Raw genomic sequence first — 14,679 nt, 5'->3', positions numbered from 1 at the left:
AGCTAATTTTTAGGAAAGTAGGATTCTGTAACTCACATTCGAGCAATTCCAGCATGTAATCTTTCAGACCAGGAATAATGACTCAGGACTCAAAACAAGTGAAGGAAAAAAGGAATTACTAAATTAATGGGAGAAAAACCAGGAGATAGGATTTTATTGTGTTACAGAAATTGAGACCACTGCCTAGCCCACAGTAACCCCAGGAACCAGCTTGGGCTGTTCTTTTCCTCTTGTGGAAGTGTCCTCATCCCTATGCTTCAGCAACATATCCTGATGGGACTTGCCATCTTCTTCCAAGACCGTGTCTCTGGCCGCATTGATGGACCAAGGTTTGGGCATAAATACTACATTGGGCTGAAGTATCTTTCCCATTCCTCAAGCCACAGAATACTTAGGTAGCCTCACTAATGTGCCAACTAATACAAACATGATGATGAGCAAAGCCTACATAGCCCTGTCCTCAAGGAACTTCTTTTCAGTTCATACAGACAACCATTGAGAAAATAGATGTGATTCAAATACAGTGAAAAAAAAAATTGAGCAGATAGAGAATCTTTATTATTTTTTAAAGATTTATTTGGTTGAGAGAGAGAGGGCGAGGGTGGCAGGTGGAGGAGCAGAGGGACAGAGAAAGAGCCTGACATGGAGCTCGATCCCATGATCCTGAGATCACGACCTGAGCCGAAACCAAGCGTTGGACACTTAAGCGACTGCGCCATCCAGGCGCCCTGAGAATTCTGCTTTAAATAAGATGTTGGGAAGTTAACATTTAGGCTGAGACCTGAAGGATGCAAAAAAAGTGGCCGTGCTAAGATGAGGAGGAAAGCTGCCAAGCCGAACAACAACTGCAAAGAGCTGGGGAGGAGGAAAGTGTCTGATGTCTTGGAGATGTTTAGGGAAGGCAAGTAGGTCTGGTGTGTAGTGAGCAAAGGGAGTGGCACAGGGTAAGAGCCAGATCACACGAGGCCTGATGAGGCCCCGCTAAGGAGCTCCGGTCGCGGTCCAGCTGCAATGAGAAGCCGTCATGTGGACAGTGGACTGGAGAGCCAGAGTAGAGATGTTGCAACGATCAAACCGTAAAACAGGTCACCTGCACCGGAGGAGGCCGCGCACCCGGGAAGCCGTGTATACATCAGAGCTGCGTTAGGAAAGACGTACTGCCGCGTGAAACGTGAGGGGTGAAGGGACGCAAAAATCCAGAACGACTCTTTTCCAGCAGGGGGCAGGGAGCGGTGTGGTTACAGAGGCAGGGAGCCGTGAACAGGCAGGTTTGGTGGGGAAGAAATCATCCTGGATGTGCTCATCCAAGGAGAAAATCAAAGAAGGGGAGCCAGGACCTAGGTCTGGAGATCACCAACAGAAAGGTCCAGTCGAGGAGGGACAGTCCATGAGGGAGGAGAAACACCAGAGCAGGGTGTCAAGGGAGCCAAGAGCAAGAATTTCAAAAAGGACCTAGTGGCCCGCTATGGCTAATTCTGTCTTGGGGTCTAGTAAAAAGGATAGTGAAGTGTCTATTCGATGCAAAAAGTCATTGGAGACCAAGGACAATCTCCGTGTGCTGTTGGAGACAGAAGCCTGGTGGGAGTGGCTTGAAGCCTGTGATATTTTTATACTAATAAAAAAGAAAACCAATACTTCCCCTTCAGCGGACGAGTATAAATGGCAATGCCTGGAACGCCTCTGACCTTCCCTTTTTTCCTCCCTCCAATTAAGGGAATGTGCTCTCTTGTTTTGTCAGCTGTCAGCTGATGTGGGGGCCCACCCACAGGAAGCTGATCGCCACTCTTATTTGGGGAACACTGGCCTGATGCTCATCTTTTCCCCTTCCCTTCAACTTCCTCTATTCCTGGATCAAATCCCACCGCCAGGTCCAACAGTATCCCTCAGAACGGAACATCTGTCTATCCTCTTCTCCTAAACCTTTCAGTCTTGGTTTATGGCACCAGGCAAATTGCTTTCCCACCCAGGCTCCATTCTTATTTTGTGCCCTTCCTAGACGCCCATTTGCCTCTCCCTAGAGATATCACCACCAAAGTGATAATTAGTAGCTGTGTCTCCAGTGGAGCCACGTTTTTTTGGTCTGTTTTTTTTTTTTTTAAGTAGGCTCCACCCCCAGCATGGAGCTCAACACGGGACTTGAACTCAGGACCCTGAGATCAAGACCTGAGCTGAGATTCATGAGTCCCACACCTAACCAACTGAGCCACCCCGGCGCCCCCAGGGGAGCCAAATTCTATGATTATTAGCACATCTATAAAAAGGTAATGCTTGGGATCCCTGGGTGGTGCAGCGGTTTGGTGCCTGCCTTTGGCCCAGGGCACGATCCTGGAGACCCGGGATCGAATCCCACGTCGGGCTCCCGGTGCATGGAGCCTGCTTCTCCCTCTGCCTACGTCTCTGCCTCTCTCTCTCTGTGTGACTATCATAAAATAAAAAAAAAATTAAATGAAAAAAAAGGTAATGTTTTAGTTCTTTCGTGGCACTCGTCAGGCCTCTGTTACCGTAGAGGTTTACTGCAAGGAGAGTGAAGAACTTGACCTACAACTGGCCTGGCCTAGTAAAACTCTTTATCGCAAGTATATAGTTTCTTAAAGAAGTGTCTTGTTTGTAAGGCGAACCGTTGAATTAACTGTCTCACGTTTACCCTAAGGAAGAAAGGCCTACAGCTGCTAGCACAGCCCCAAAGAAGTTTGGTTCTTCAAGGGGTTAAAGCCTAATTCTACTGCTTAATTCCCCTTGTTCCACGCACACCACTTTCCTGGTACCCGTGTGCGAGGGTCTGCCGTCAGATTTGCCACTGCGCTGGGAACGGAGGTACCCTCCGAGATCTCAGCCATCAGAGCATTCTAGTCGTCTAAGTACGAGAGGCTCTCACGGGTGTCCCGTGTAAAATCTTTCTGCTAAGCTGAGATCCAAGAAGAACAGGAGAGGACTAACCTATTCTAGGCCTCTCACATCCTAATTTTCAAAATAAACTTACAAGGTAGGCATCATTTTATATGAAAAACAGGCCCAGGTTATTTCTGGGGCTCCGCAAACCACCCAAGTGCACATAGCTGATAGGTACCCGCAGCAGGCACGGGGACCCAGGCCCCTCCAGTGCCAAAGCACCCCGGTACTGCCTCCAGAAGAAGACTTTAAGATAGTTGGGATGTGGGTTGGGGAGAAGAAAACACCGCCGGCATCACTGGGTGGGGCCGTGCGGCGCGTCCAGGAGGATGAGTTTCCACGGCCTCCTTCCCTGGTGCTCCGAGCAGGGCAAGGTCCTCTGCGCCACCATCCCTGTCTGCGGCCCAAGGCTGACCGAACGTTTATGTCACTTGCTGGAAAGTCTGCTGTCAGGATCTAATGAGAGAGTTTGTAAATGTGTTTTATAAGGTGACTACGTGTCTCTTCTTATTATAAAGCTTTGTGAGTGCTCAACCTAGTATCTCTTACCCAAATTCGGTTCTCTGCAAAGACCCAGGAATTCACGTAGGCTCTAGATAATTCTCTTTTGCAGTGAAAATGAAAACTGGATTCTACTTAATGAGCTTTTCAATAGTTGTTTACCAGCTTTTGCTTCAGGCACATGCACATCTGCACACAGAGACAGCAGCTGTCTGTAGTCCACAAGGATGTAATGGCCAGTTGTAAGCATCCCTTCTCGGGGCGCCTGCGGGGCTCTGTGGTTGAGCAGCTGCCTTCGGCCCAAGGCGTGACCCGGGGGTCCCGGGATCGAGTCCCGTGTCGGGCTCCCTGCGTGGAGCCTGCGTCTCCCTCTGCCTGTGTCTCTGCCTCTCTCTCTCTCTCTGTGTCTCTGTCATTCTGTGTCTCTCATGAATAAATAAAATATCAATAAAATATTAGCAATATTAAATATGATATTGATATTAATATTAGCAACAATGAAGCGCCTAACTGGGAGTGAAGAAACCGGGGAAGACCTCCGCGGACGTTCAGCTGGATCTTGAGTGAAGGCTTGTCAAGGGCTCAGAGGCCTCCCAAACCCAGCAGCACAACGCACTCAGCGCTGCGGCGTGACTGGCGCAAGGTGACGGCGGCCAGCGGGGGACTGGCGCACATGCAGGGAGGCGACGGGGACAAAGTGGCTGCTGTGCTCGGCTGGTTTTCCGCAGAGCCCCGGCTGGGCAGCGGGTGGGGCAGCTGAGGGCCGCCAGCTGGGGAAAGGGTCGCGGCTCTGGGGAAGAAGGGAGGGTGAGGTACTTCTCATGGGTGCTCGTCTGACTCACCGAGACGTCTGGCTCACGAGGCCTCGATCCTGGTTCCTTCCAGGGTCACATGAAGACGTGGGTCATCGGGGAGGGCTCAGGCCAGCTCCTGCCGTGGGCCGTGGGCCGCTCACATAAGGGCCGCCCTGCCCTCGGGCTCCCACAGGGCCTCCCCTGAAGACCAGCGCCCCTCGGCTGCTTTCTGTCCCGGGTTGCAGGTAAGCGGAGGTGAGGCCCGCGCGGCCGACTCGCTGACCGGGCCTGGGCCTGCCTCTGCCCCCGGGCGCCTTGGCCCCAGCCTGTCCACCTGGGCCTTCCGCCCCGCTCGGACCCTGCCCGTCCTCGGCTGCGGCTGTGGGATGCCTCGCTGGGGGGCAAGTCCCAGCTTGGCCCTCAGCCTTCCAGGAGGCAGGCCTCGCCTCTGCGGGGCGACATGAGGTGACCTTCCCTGGACTCGGGGCGTGGGGCCTCAGGCTTAGCTCCTCCAGAAGGGACCGGCGTGTCGCCGAGCCCCGCCTCAGGCCTGCGGGAGGCCGTGCCCACACCTCCCAGTGCGAGCTGCGCCGTCCCCGGGGGCAGCCGATCTGCAGTGTCTGCCCTAGGCCTCCGGTCCCTCCTGCGGGGCCTCGGTGGGACCAGGCCCGCTGTGAAGGCTTCGCCTGGTGATCTGCTGTTCTCTTGGAGATCGAATTAGCCGCACTGTTTGCTGTGTCCAGGCTCACGTCCATGGAAGTGTTTCTGAGGATGGTCCCATGGCCTGCGGCCTGCGGCCTGCGTCCTGGGTGATTGCCTGCGGGACCAGGTCACAGAGGGGAAGCGAAGTCCAGACGGACGTGACTCTGACTGGGTTGGCGCAGCGGCCAAGCCTCCCCAGGCCCACGCTGGGCGGCGGGAGCCTGGGATTCCCTCCCCGGGCCGCTCAGCCCCCTGCTCGTCCTCACTCGCTCATGCTCTCTAGCGTCCCCTACAAAATTCTCCCCTGATAGAATTTTCCATGGGAGAGACCGTGGGGTGGGGGGGCTGCACTGGTGTCCCTGCCCATGGGCCTCACTCGCAGGTGGGGTGAGGCGCTCCAGGCCCCGCTGCCGTCCACCGCCCTCAGGTCCTTACCCAGCCCCGACACAGTATCAGTCGCCCGGGATGGCGTGTGGCTTCGACTCACTGACTTGCTGACACTGTCCTTTGCTCCAGCGCAGGGACATACGGGAGCTGCCCTCATGGGACAGTGGGCGGGGGCCCAGCCGTGTGCGCACACCCCGGAGGTTGGAGGGCACAGGGTGGCGACGGCTGGCCTCCTCCCAGCGCCCGGGCCCCTGACAGCAGGGCCCGTTCGTCACCCTGGGGCTGGAGGACGAGGACCCAGCAGCCAGCACTTCAGGAGAAGGGGCCTCCAGGAGGGCGCCATCTGGGGGGCGGCTAGGGGGAGGCCAGCACCCTCCTCTTCCCTGGTCCCTACCCTTCCCTCCAGCCTCCTCCGTCCCTGGGCTAAGGGTCACTGTTGCTTCAAATCCTGCCCCCACTCCCCGACGCAGGCCCCTGTCCTGGAGGCCTTGCCCTTGGGGGGCCAGTTCTCTTGAGAGCCGCGGCTTAGGGAGCAAACACTGCGGGGAGGGCACAGGGTGAAGGCAACTCTCCACACTGAAACATTAGCAACTGCAGCCGGAAGTTCTCTGCTGGGAGGAGGCCCAGGAGGCAAGGTGGACTCTGGGACCAGGGGAAGGAGGAAAGATGGGGGGGGGGGGGCGGAGGAGTCCTGGAACAGACCACCAGCCACCCTGCTCACGGCTGTGCCTGGCACCAGGCTCTTCACCCTGCGATAAACAGATAATGCTAAGTTAATCAAGTTTTCCTTTTATTTTTAAAGAGACTTTATTTATTCATTTGAGACACACACACACACAGAGAGAGAGAGAGAGAGAGAGAGAGAGGCAGAGACACAGGCAGAGGGAGAAGCAGGCTCCATGCAGGGAGCCCAACATGGGATTCGATCCCGGGTCTCCAGGATCGCGCCCTGGACCAAAGGCAGGCGCTAAACCGCTGTGCCACCCAGGGATCCCAAAATGACATCTTTTAAAGAGAGTTAAACACCTTTAAACATTTTTTCCTGCCCCAATTACAGATAATCACTGGCTGTATAAAGGTATAAGCAAAATATGATGGGATGAGTGGGGGTTGGCAGAAAATGGAGAATTTAAATCTTATCCTTTGGGGACTATTTATAAAAAGCAGAGATTTTAAGAAAGTTCTTTGGCTCTTCTGGATCTGACCCCAGGAGGGGACAGTATCTGTAGTCTGTTTCCCCCATCCCACCCTTGCTATGGGTGTTCCCTTTCCTGATGCTCCCAGCAGCAGAGCTACCATGACCCTCCATCCATTGGTTCCAGGATGCTGTCGTCTCCTGATGTGATGGCATGCTCACGGACTTGCTCTCGCATCCTGGGGCTGAGCCTTGGGACTACTGCCCTGTGTGCTGCTGGAACCAACATGGTGCTTCTCTTGCCTAACTGGGATGTGACCTACCTGTTGAGGGGCCTCATTGGCAAGCATGCCATGCTGGGCTCTGGGCTCTGGGGAGGAGGCCTCATGGTAAGTGTTTGGAGTTCGCTGGGTGTGAACTCCCCAAACACCCCTCAGGTGGAGCAGGGAGATGGCAGGGAAGTAGTGTTTGGGTTCCTTGCAAGAATGCTTGATCTTGGGGTGCCTGCCTGGCTCAATTGATAGAGCATGTGACTCTTTTTTTTTTTTTTAATTTTTTTTTTAATTTTTTATTTATGTATTATAGTCACAGAGAGAGAGAGAGAGGCAGAGATACAGGCAGAGGGAGAAGCAGGCTCCATGCAAGAGGGAGCCCGATGTGGGATTCGATCCCGGGTCTCCAGGATCGCGCCCTGGGCCAAAGGCAGGCGCCAAACCGCTGCGCCACCCAGGGATCCCAGCATGTGACTCTTGGTCTCAGGGTTATAAGTTTGAGCCCCCCATTGGGTAAGAGATTACTTAAAAATAAAATCTTAACAAAAAAAAGGAAGAAAAGAAAGAAAGAAAGAAAGAAAGAAAGAAAGAAAGAAAGAAAGAAAGAAAGAAAGAAAGAAAGAAAAGGATGCTTGATCTAGCAAACTAGTCTTGGGTCTATGGCAATTCCAAGGAGTGGGAGACCCTAGGAAGACTTCTCAAGTCTTGTTGGTGAACTTTGGCTTGGGACTAAAAGGCTGGGTGTAAATGTTGCCATCCAGAGAGTCAGATCAGGCTAGTCATCCAATTTGGTCCTGATAGTCAAAGCCAAACCCTCTGGGGAAGATACAGGATAATCAAATCCTTGTGAGGTGCCCAACCAATCTATTTCAACAGCCACAGGTGCAGCTAGAAATGTCAGTTACCCAAAGTCTTCTTATCATTCTTCTCTCCTCTCCCAGGTACTCACTGCAGCTACCCTCATCTCCTTGATGGGCTGGAGATATGGCTGCTTCAGTAAGAGTTGGCCCTGCCGAAGTGTAAGCACCAGATTCTACTCTCCTAATACCCAGAATGTACCCCCATTCTATTATTCTACAAGTAGAGTGGTAAAGAGGCAATTTCAATCTTGGGGCTTGAAGTCAGGTCCTGACTGTACCCCCTTAATAACTCTAAGCTGCTGGGCAAGTTCCTTAATCCTTCTGAGCGTCAGGTCCTCATCTATAAAATGGGAGTGAACAGGATCAAATTAAGGGAATAAGTGCTTAATGAGCCAGAAATGTCTATAAACATGTGAGGAATTGTTACCATTATTTTTAGCCTATTTAATAATATGGACATAAGTTAAGTGCACTGCAGTCATGTGTCATTGATAGAAAATTTCCTGGGGTGCCTGGCTGGAAATGCACTCAATCTCTGGGTTGTGAGTTCAAGCCCCACACTGGGAGTGAAGCTTACTTTTTTTTTTTTTTAAAGGTTTTATTTATTTATTCATGAGAGATACACACAGAAAGAGAGAGAGAGAGAGAGAGAGGCAGAGACACAGGCAGAGGGAGAAGCAGGCTCCATGCAGGGAGCCCGACGTGGGACTTGATCCCAGGTCTCCAGGATCAGGCCCCGGGCTGAAGGGGGTGCTAAACCACTGAGCCACCCGGGCTGCCCTGGAGCCTACTTAATAAAAAGAAAAAAAAAAAGAAAATTTCCCGGCTATTTTTTCTTAGAGTTGAAAGGTTTTCCAGAAATCATCTAATGACTTTATTCTGTCTAACTCCTCCATTTTACCGAAAATGAAACTGAGGCCCAGAGTAAATTAGTGGCATTTATACATATCTGAAAAATCTCAGTACATATATATTGCTTATTCAGTCTCAGACACACGAATTTGTGGACTCCTTACGGTAACTCTACAGCCTACTTTGATATCTGCAGCCCACATATTGGAAACCCCACTGATTCAGAATTACATGTTAAAGAATTAAATATAAACACCCACACATTTCATTCACTATCTGTTCTCAGTCTGGTCAGGTTTTCCCTGGGCAAGTGAGTGGTTCTCACACTTGTGTATCAGAATCCCTGCAGGGTTTGTTAAAACAGATTGCTGGGCCCCACCCCAGACAGTCTCTCTCTCTCTCTCTCTCTCTCTCTCTCAGGATATATTCTCTGAGGAAAGGAGAAGGTAGCAGAGACGAGAGTTGACTATTTTTTTAGAGGGAGGGGGCTGGAGCAGAGAGCTAGAGGAAGAGAAAGAATCTGAAGCAGGCTCCAGGCCCAGCACTGAGCCTCATGTAGGGCTTGAACTCACAACCCTGAGATCATGACCTGAGCTGAAATTGAGAATCGGATGCTTAACCTACTGAAACCCCTGGTGCTCCACCCCTAGATTTTTCTGATTCAGAGGTTGGTGTGAACCAGAAAGTGTGCATTTCTAACAGGTTTTCAGGTGATGTGATGCTGTCAGGGCCAGGATCACATTTTGAGCATTTCCCTGGCTCCTCCCAACCTCCAAACCAGCCTGACATCGTGGGAAGAAGACTCCACGATTCTGTATAAAAGCTATATATACATATATATATATACACACACACACATAGCTTTAAATAAACATATATATGTGTATATATATATATGTTTTATTTAAATTCTTAAAATATGCAGTCTTTGGAAGGGATAACATGACCTAGTATTCTCAGAAAGAAGCCAATTTAAAAGCAAGCTAGAATCCTGCCAAGGAAATGCACTCGTTTTGTTTTGGGAGGGAAGTGAGTGGTGCACAGACTAGAAGTACAATGACACAACTGGAGTCACTTCAGAGCTGACTGTAATTTCTGTCTGTCTCCCTCCTTCCCTTCTTTTCTAACCCCTTCCCTCCTACCTCCCTTGTTTCCTTTCATGCTTGATTTGAGAAAGAGAGGAACCAGGGGTAGGAGCTTGGAACTTTTGAGAATACAGCTTTCCCTTCTAAGAGTCAGAAATGGGCAGGCGATGACCATCCACCCCTTCTACCCAGAGGCTATGTAAAAGGTTTTTTCCTAAGATTTATTTAATTGAGAGAGAGAGAGAGAGAGAGAGAGAGAGCACATGCATGAGTGGGGAGGGGGTAGGTAGAGGGAGAACGAGAGGGAGAATATTAAGCAGATGCCATGCTTAGCCCAGAGCCTGATGCAGGGCTCTATCTCAAGACCCCGAGATTGTGACCTGAGCTGAAATCAAGAGTCGGTAACCGCCTGAGCCTCCCAGGCGGCCCCTGAATATAAAAGTTTTTTATGCCAACCTGGAGAGCCTACTGGGCCAGGGAGACCCAGGTCCAGGTTCCACTGCTTCCCCCTCTCAGGGCTTTCTCTCCCACTCCTCCTGGCTCTATCCACTGACCGCTCATCAGCCACCCTGCCTTGGTTATTCTTTAAAGGATGTGCCAGGGGCAGCATTATCCCCATGTGATACGATGGGGAAAAAGCCTGAGTGCCAGGGAAGTTCGACTTGTCCAGATCACTCCATCACCTGGTCATGACCCCGTCTCACCTCATGGCTTCTTCTCTCCCTCTACAGATACTCACTGCTCTGCTGTCCAGTGGCCTGGCTTCTCTTGGAGCCTTGATTTGCTTTATCACTTCCGGCGTAGCCCTGAAAGATGGTCCATTTTGCATGTTTGATGGCTCATCCTTCAATCAGACGCAAGCTTGGAAATACGGTTACCCATTCCAAGACTTGCATAACAGGTAAGTGGATGGAGACTTGGATTTTCAGTCTTTTCAGAGACATACAGAAAGACAGACAGAAAGACACACAGATGGACTACAAACTCCTCTTGGTCACGCGTTCTAGCACCCCCTTCTCTGATGCTCAGAATTTTGCCGATGCAGCCACAATAGCCACCCTGAAGAGTCTAGGCCTATGACCCTGGCTGGGGAAGGCCCCAGGGTTTTTTTTTTTTTAGGCCCCAGGTTTTTATTGAGGTTGTTTACTTGGCTTTTCTTATTTATTCCTCAAACCCCGGTCTCCTTATTTTTTGGATAGGAATTATTTGTATGATCATTCACTCTGGAACTCTGTCTGCCTGGAGCCTTCTAAAGCAGTCATTTGGCACGTGTCCTTCTTCTCCACCCTTCTGTGCATCAGCCTCCTCCAGATTCTCCTGGTGGTCATTCATTTGATCAACAGCTTCCTGGGCCTTTTCTACAGCCTCTGTGAGAAGTGATAGGTAATGCCCTCTCCTGTGTGAGAGTTTTACTCAGAAGCTGCCTTGAATCCTTTCTGCAGTATGGATTATAAACAAACTTCCCTTTTAGGTATTCCTGTAGTAATAATAACAGTAACAGTAATTCCTTGTACATCTGTTGAAAGATACATACGTTTTAAGTCACATTGTAAACTGCAAGATGATATAGTTGTAGAAGGAATAATTAAATAATTACCAGGTGCAGGAATTTATAGTTCACAAAATGTCCTCCAGCCACGGTCTCATTTCAGCCTCTCAACGACTCCATAAAACTGGCCACATGTCACAGAAGTTGAGGTTTGCAGAGCATAATGGATTTGCTGCCTAAAAGCACTCAACTGGGTTCAGGGAAAGTCAGTACCCGAGCTCTTATCTTCTAAATTCAAGTTCAACCAGTTGTTATGGATGGAATTTTGTGTCCTTAAAACTCATAGGTTGAGGCCCTACCCCACAATGTGACTCTATTTGTAGAGAGAACCTTTAAGAACCTAATTAAAGTTAAACGAGGTCATAAAGGTAGGGGCCTAATCCAGCAGGACGGGCATCCTTGTGGGAAGAGGATGAGATACTAGATCTCTCTCTCCACACAAGCACAGAAGACAAGGCCACATGAGGAAGCAGCCAGAAGGTGGCCACCTGCAAGCCAAGGGTGGGAGCCGCAGTAGAAACTAGCTTTGTTGGTACCTTCATGTTGGGACTTCCAGCATCCAGAAAATAAACATCTGTTGTTTGAGTCACTCGGCCTGTAGTATTTTGTTAGGGCAGCGGGGGCTGAGTAATCCACCAGTGCTCTTTTCTTTACTCTTCTGTGCAATTCAGTAAGTGCTGAACACTGGGTATCCACTGTGGATCCAAAGATGATCGAGACATGGTCCTTGGCCTTGGGCCCTGCCTTGTCCTTGAAAAGCTCATTGTCAGATCTAGGGGAACAAACACACCCGCAGAGAATTTAAATGTCATATGGTAAGGGCCATGTTAGAGGTCAGCAGGATGCAGAGTTCAGAGGAACAGCGAACCTCCAAGGAGGGGGTCTTTGAGAGATGAAGGAAGGGTCCCTTGTGTCTGAACTGATTCTTGAAATAGCCCAGCAAAGAGGGGTGGAAGGGATGCCTCAGTAGAGGGGAGACACGGGGGGTGGGGGGTGGGTGGGCGTGGAGAGCTGTGGTGCCAGCTGTTTCTCACCTGGTGCATCTCCTACCTCAGGGCGGTGGTCAGGCGGTGGTGCCGGGCGGTGCGCGGGGTCAGCAGAGGGCTGGAGGGGAGCGGCTGGAACATCGGAGGGGCAGCGGCCGGGGAAGACACGGGGAGACACGGGGAGATGGGTCCTGGCAAGGGAAGGAGCTGGGGCGCCCCGGGCTCTGGAGCCACAGAGCAGGCAAAGGCAGGAAGGGAGCGGGGCCCCAGGTGCCACGGTCTCCCCTCGGCAGCCCCCTGGGCCCCAGCGCTGTCCCTGCCCTGCCCCAGGTCGCGAAGAAGCTCCAGATGCCTGCAGAACACAGTGATCCCTCCATTACCAGGGGAGGGAGGGCGGGGGAGAGGAGGGGAAAGCAGGGATGCGAGGGGAAGGGGCAAGGAAGGAGCTGGGGCCCCAGTCCCCCCCACCCGGCTGTTGGCTGCCCCTGTGGGACTCCAGAGGACACCCGCGTCCCCTTCCTTCTCCCACGTCCCAGGACCACCTCACACTCAGAACGGGCTTTCACCCTGGCTGTTTCTCCTCAGTTGAAAGCCACGACTAGCTCTTGGCTTGGCCTCCAATCAGGTTTTGGGCCAAGGGGCTTATGTTAATCTGTCAGGACAGGGTTAACATTTTGTTAAGAAAACAGTTGTCTGTCCCTTACCTTGTACGTGCCTCTTGAGCATCATCAGGGGATAAAGAGGACGTGGCTGGGACTCTTGGGTGGCTCAGTGGTTGAGTGTCTGCCTTTGGCTCAGGGCATGATCCTGGGGTCCCGGAACGGAGGCCTGCACTGGGTTCCCGGCAGGGAGCCTATGTCTCCCTCTGCCTGTGTCTCTGCCTCTCTGTGTTTCTTAAGAATAAATAAATAAAATCTTAAAAAAAGAAAAGAAAAGAAAAGAAAGGAGGACGTTGCCTTGTTTACGATCACTCTCAAGAAAAGTAAGCCCATCTTGGGAACAGGTTGTCTTTCAGCTTTCTGTTATAGCAATTGGTCCTCCACTCAGCCCATTGCTCCCCAGCAAAATCTGTTCACTCTTTAGGGCAAGATCTGGGTTTTACTCACTTTTGGACCTATAGGCCCTAGCACAGATGGAATAATAAAATATTTATTGAATTAAATTATGCATCTAATCTGTGTTTGTAGTTGGACCATAGTAGATAGTAGATAGGATGAGAAAAATATAACTGAAGAAATCAGAAATGAGGAGAGAGTCTGCATATTAGGAGTATGATTTATGGGGCGGCCTAGGTGGCTCAGCGGTTTAGTGCTGCCTTCAGCCCAGGGTGTGATCCTGGAGACCTGGGATCGGTCCCACGTAGGACTCCCTGCATGGAGCCCGCTTCTCCCTCTGCCTGCGTCCCTGCCTTTCTCTCTCCCTGTCTCCATTTAATAAATAAAATCTTAAAAAAAAAAAAAAAGGATTTGTTAAGGCAGGTGAAACAGCAAGGAGCAGACACTATCTGCCCCCAGGGGACACTGGGTTTCTGTGCCAGGCTAGTCAGTGGATGCACGACTGCAGCAAAAGATGCGGCTGGTGCTGCTGAGCCAAGGGGCAGCGAAAGCGGGCAGAGTTCAGGCAGCGCTGAGCTGATGCTGGCTGCACACCTAGCCCAAGGCCCTGGCACCCACCCCAGGCTGCTGCTCTGCTGCTCAGCGCCAGGGGAGGGCTCAGCAACCTGGCCAGATCATGAGAGGTCTTATTTGGAGTGGATGCTGGGGAGACGGTCATAAGGAACCACTGAAGGATTTTCAAGCAGAGCAGCGACAAAGGAAAGCCATTCTGGGAACAGGGTGCAGTGTGGACTGGGAAGGTGAAATTCAGGGGACTTTCCTGGAGTCAGGGAGACCAATCCAGGCTCTACTATCAAGAAAACGGATTTTTTTTTTTTTTTAATAAAACGGATTGTAAGCCAAAACCCGGAGTAGTAAATAAAATTAGTTGGTCTCTCCTGGGGCTTTTACAGAAACTACTCCCTTAGCATCCTGAAAGGAGGAAGTTTTGCAATTTGTTAACCAACCCTGAGGAAGCCCAATGCATAGTGGGGGGAGTTTCTTTTCCTAGTTTTTGAGGCGTGTAGAGGCTAGGGTGCTGCAATCTTTTAAAAGAGGACCAGCAATTGGGGGATACACCTCGAGTCTGCTTTTTTCTGAATTTTGCACTGGATGCACGAGGGTCGACTTCATGTGCAGTTTTCTCGTGTCACGAAATATTCCTTTGATTTTTTTTTTTTCGATCACTTAAAAATATAAAACCCGCTCCTGGGATCCCTGGGTGGCGCAGCGGTTTGGCGCCTGCCTTTGGCCCAGGGCGCGATCCTGGAGACCCGGGATCGAGTCCCATGTCGGGCTCCCGGTGCATGGAGCCTGCTTCTCCCTCTGCCTTTATCTCTGCCTTGTCTCTGCCTCTCTCTCTCTATATGACTATCATAAAAAAAAAAATAAATAAATAAATAAATAAAACCCGCTCCTAAGTCGTGCAGAACGGAAGCAAGGTTGCCTTCGCGCGGGGGCCGCAGCGCCGAGATGGGTCCGGGCCCCGCCCCCGCCCAGGCCCCCTCCCAGGCCCCCTCCCCGGGCCCGCCCGGCAGCCGGTGCGCAGGCGCGGGGAGGCGGCGGCCGGAGT

General features: G+C 51.3%; 1 protein-coding gene and 1 long non-coding RNA gene across 3 annotated transcripts; one reads left to right on the top strand and one right to left on the bottom strand.

Annotated features, from left to right (window-relative positions):
* Positions 1–13,351, bottom strand: LOC112913529 (uncharacterized). 2 transcript variants are annotated; one of them, XR_011995130.1, is made up of 5 exons: positions 12,717–13,351; positions 12,077–12,364; positions 10,217–11,798; positions 3,439–6,022; positions 2–3,345 (listed from the first exon to the last, which is right to left on the bottom strand). It is a non-coding gene; the product is annotated as an uncharacterized lncRNA (long non-coding RNA). The 2 variants fall into 2 exon arrangements; XR_011995129.1 differs by having other exon boundaries at positions 1–6,022; positions 12,717–13,348.
* On the top strand, positions 6,597–11,615 carry TM4SF19 (transmembrane 4 L six family member 19). Its single transcript, XM_025990267.2, has 4 exons — positions 6,597–6,797; positions 7,622–7,699; positions 10,209–10,378; positions 10,677–11,615. The coding sequence occupies exons 1-4, from the start codon at positions 6,597–6,599 to the stop codon at positions 10,855–10,857; spliced, it is 630 nt and encodes a 209-aa protein (XP_025846052.1). The 3' UTR covers positions 10,858–11,615.
* Positions 13,352–14,679: the final 1,328 nt, after the last annotated feature.

Source organism: Vulpes vulpes, chromosome 1 (assembly GCF_048418805.1).
Source record: "Vulpes vulpes isolate BD-2025 chromosome 1, VulVul3, whole genome shotgun sequence".
Classification (NCBI taxonomy): domain Eukaryota; kingdom Metazoa; phylum Chordata; class Mammalia; order Carnivora; family Canidae; genus Vulpes; species Vulpes vulpes.
This window is presented reverse-complemented; position numbering and strand designations above follow the sequence as displayed.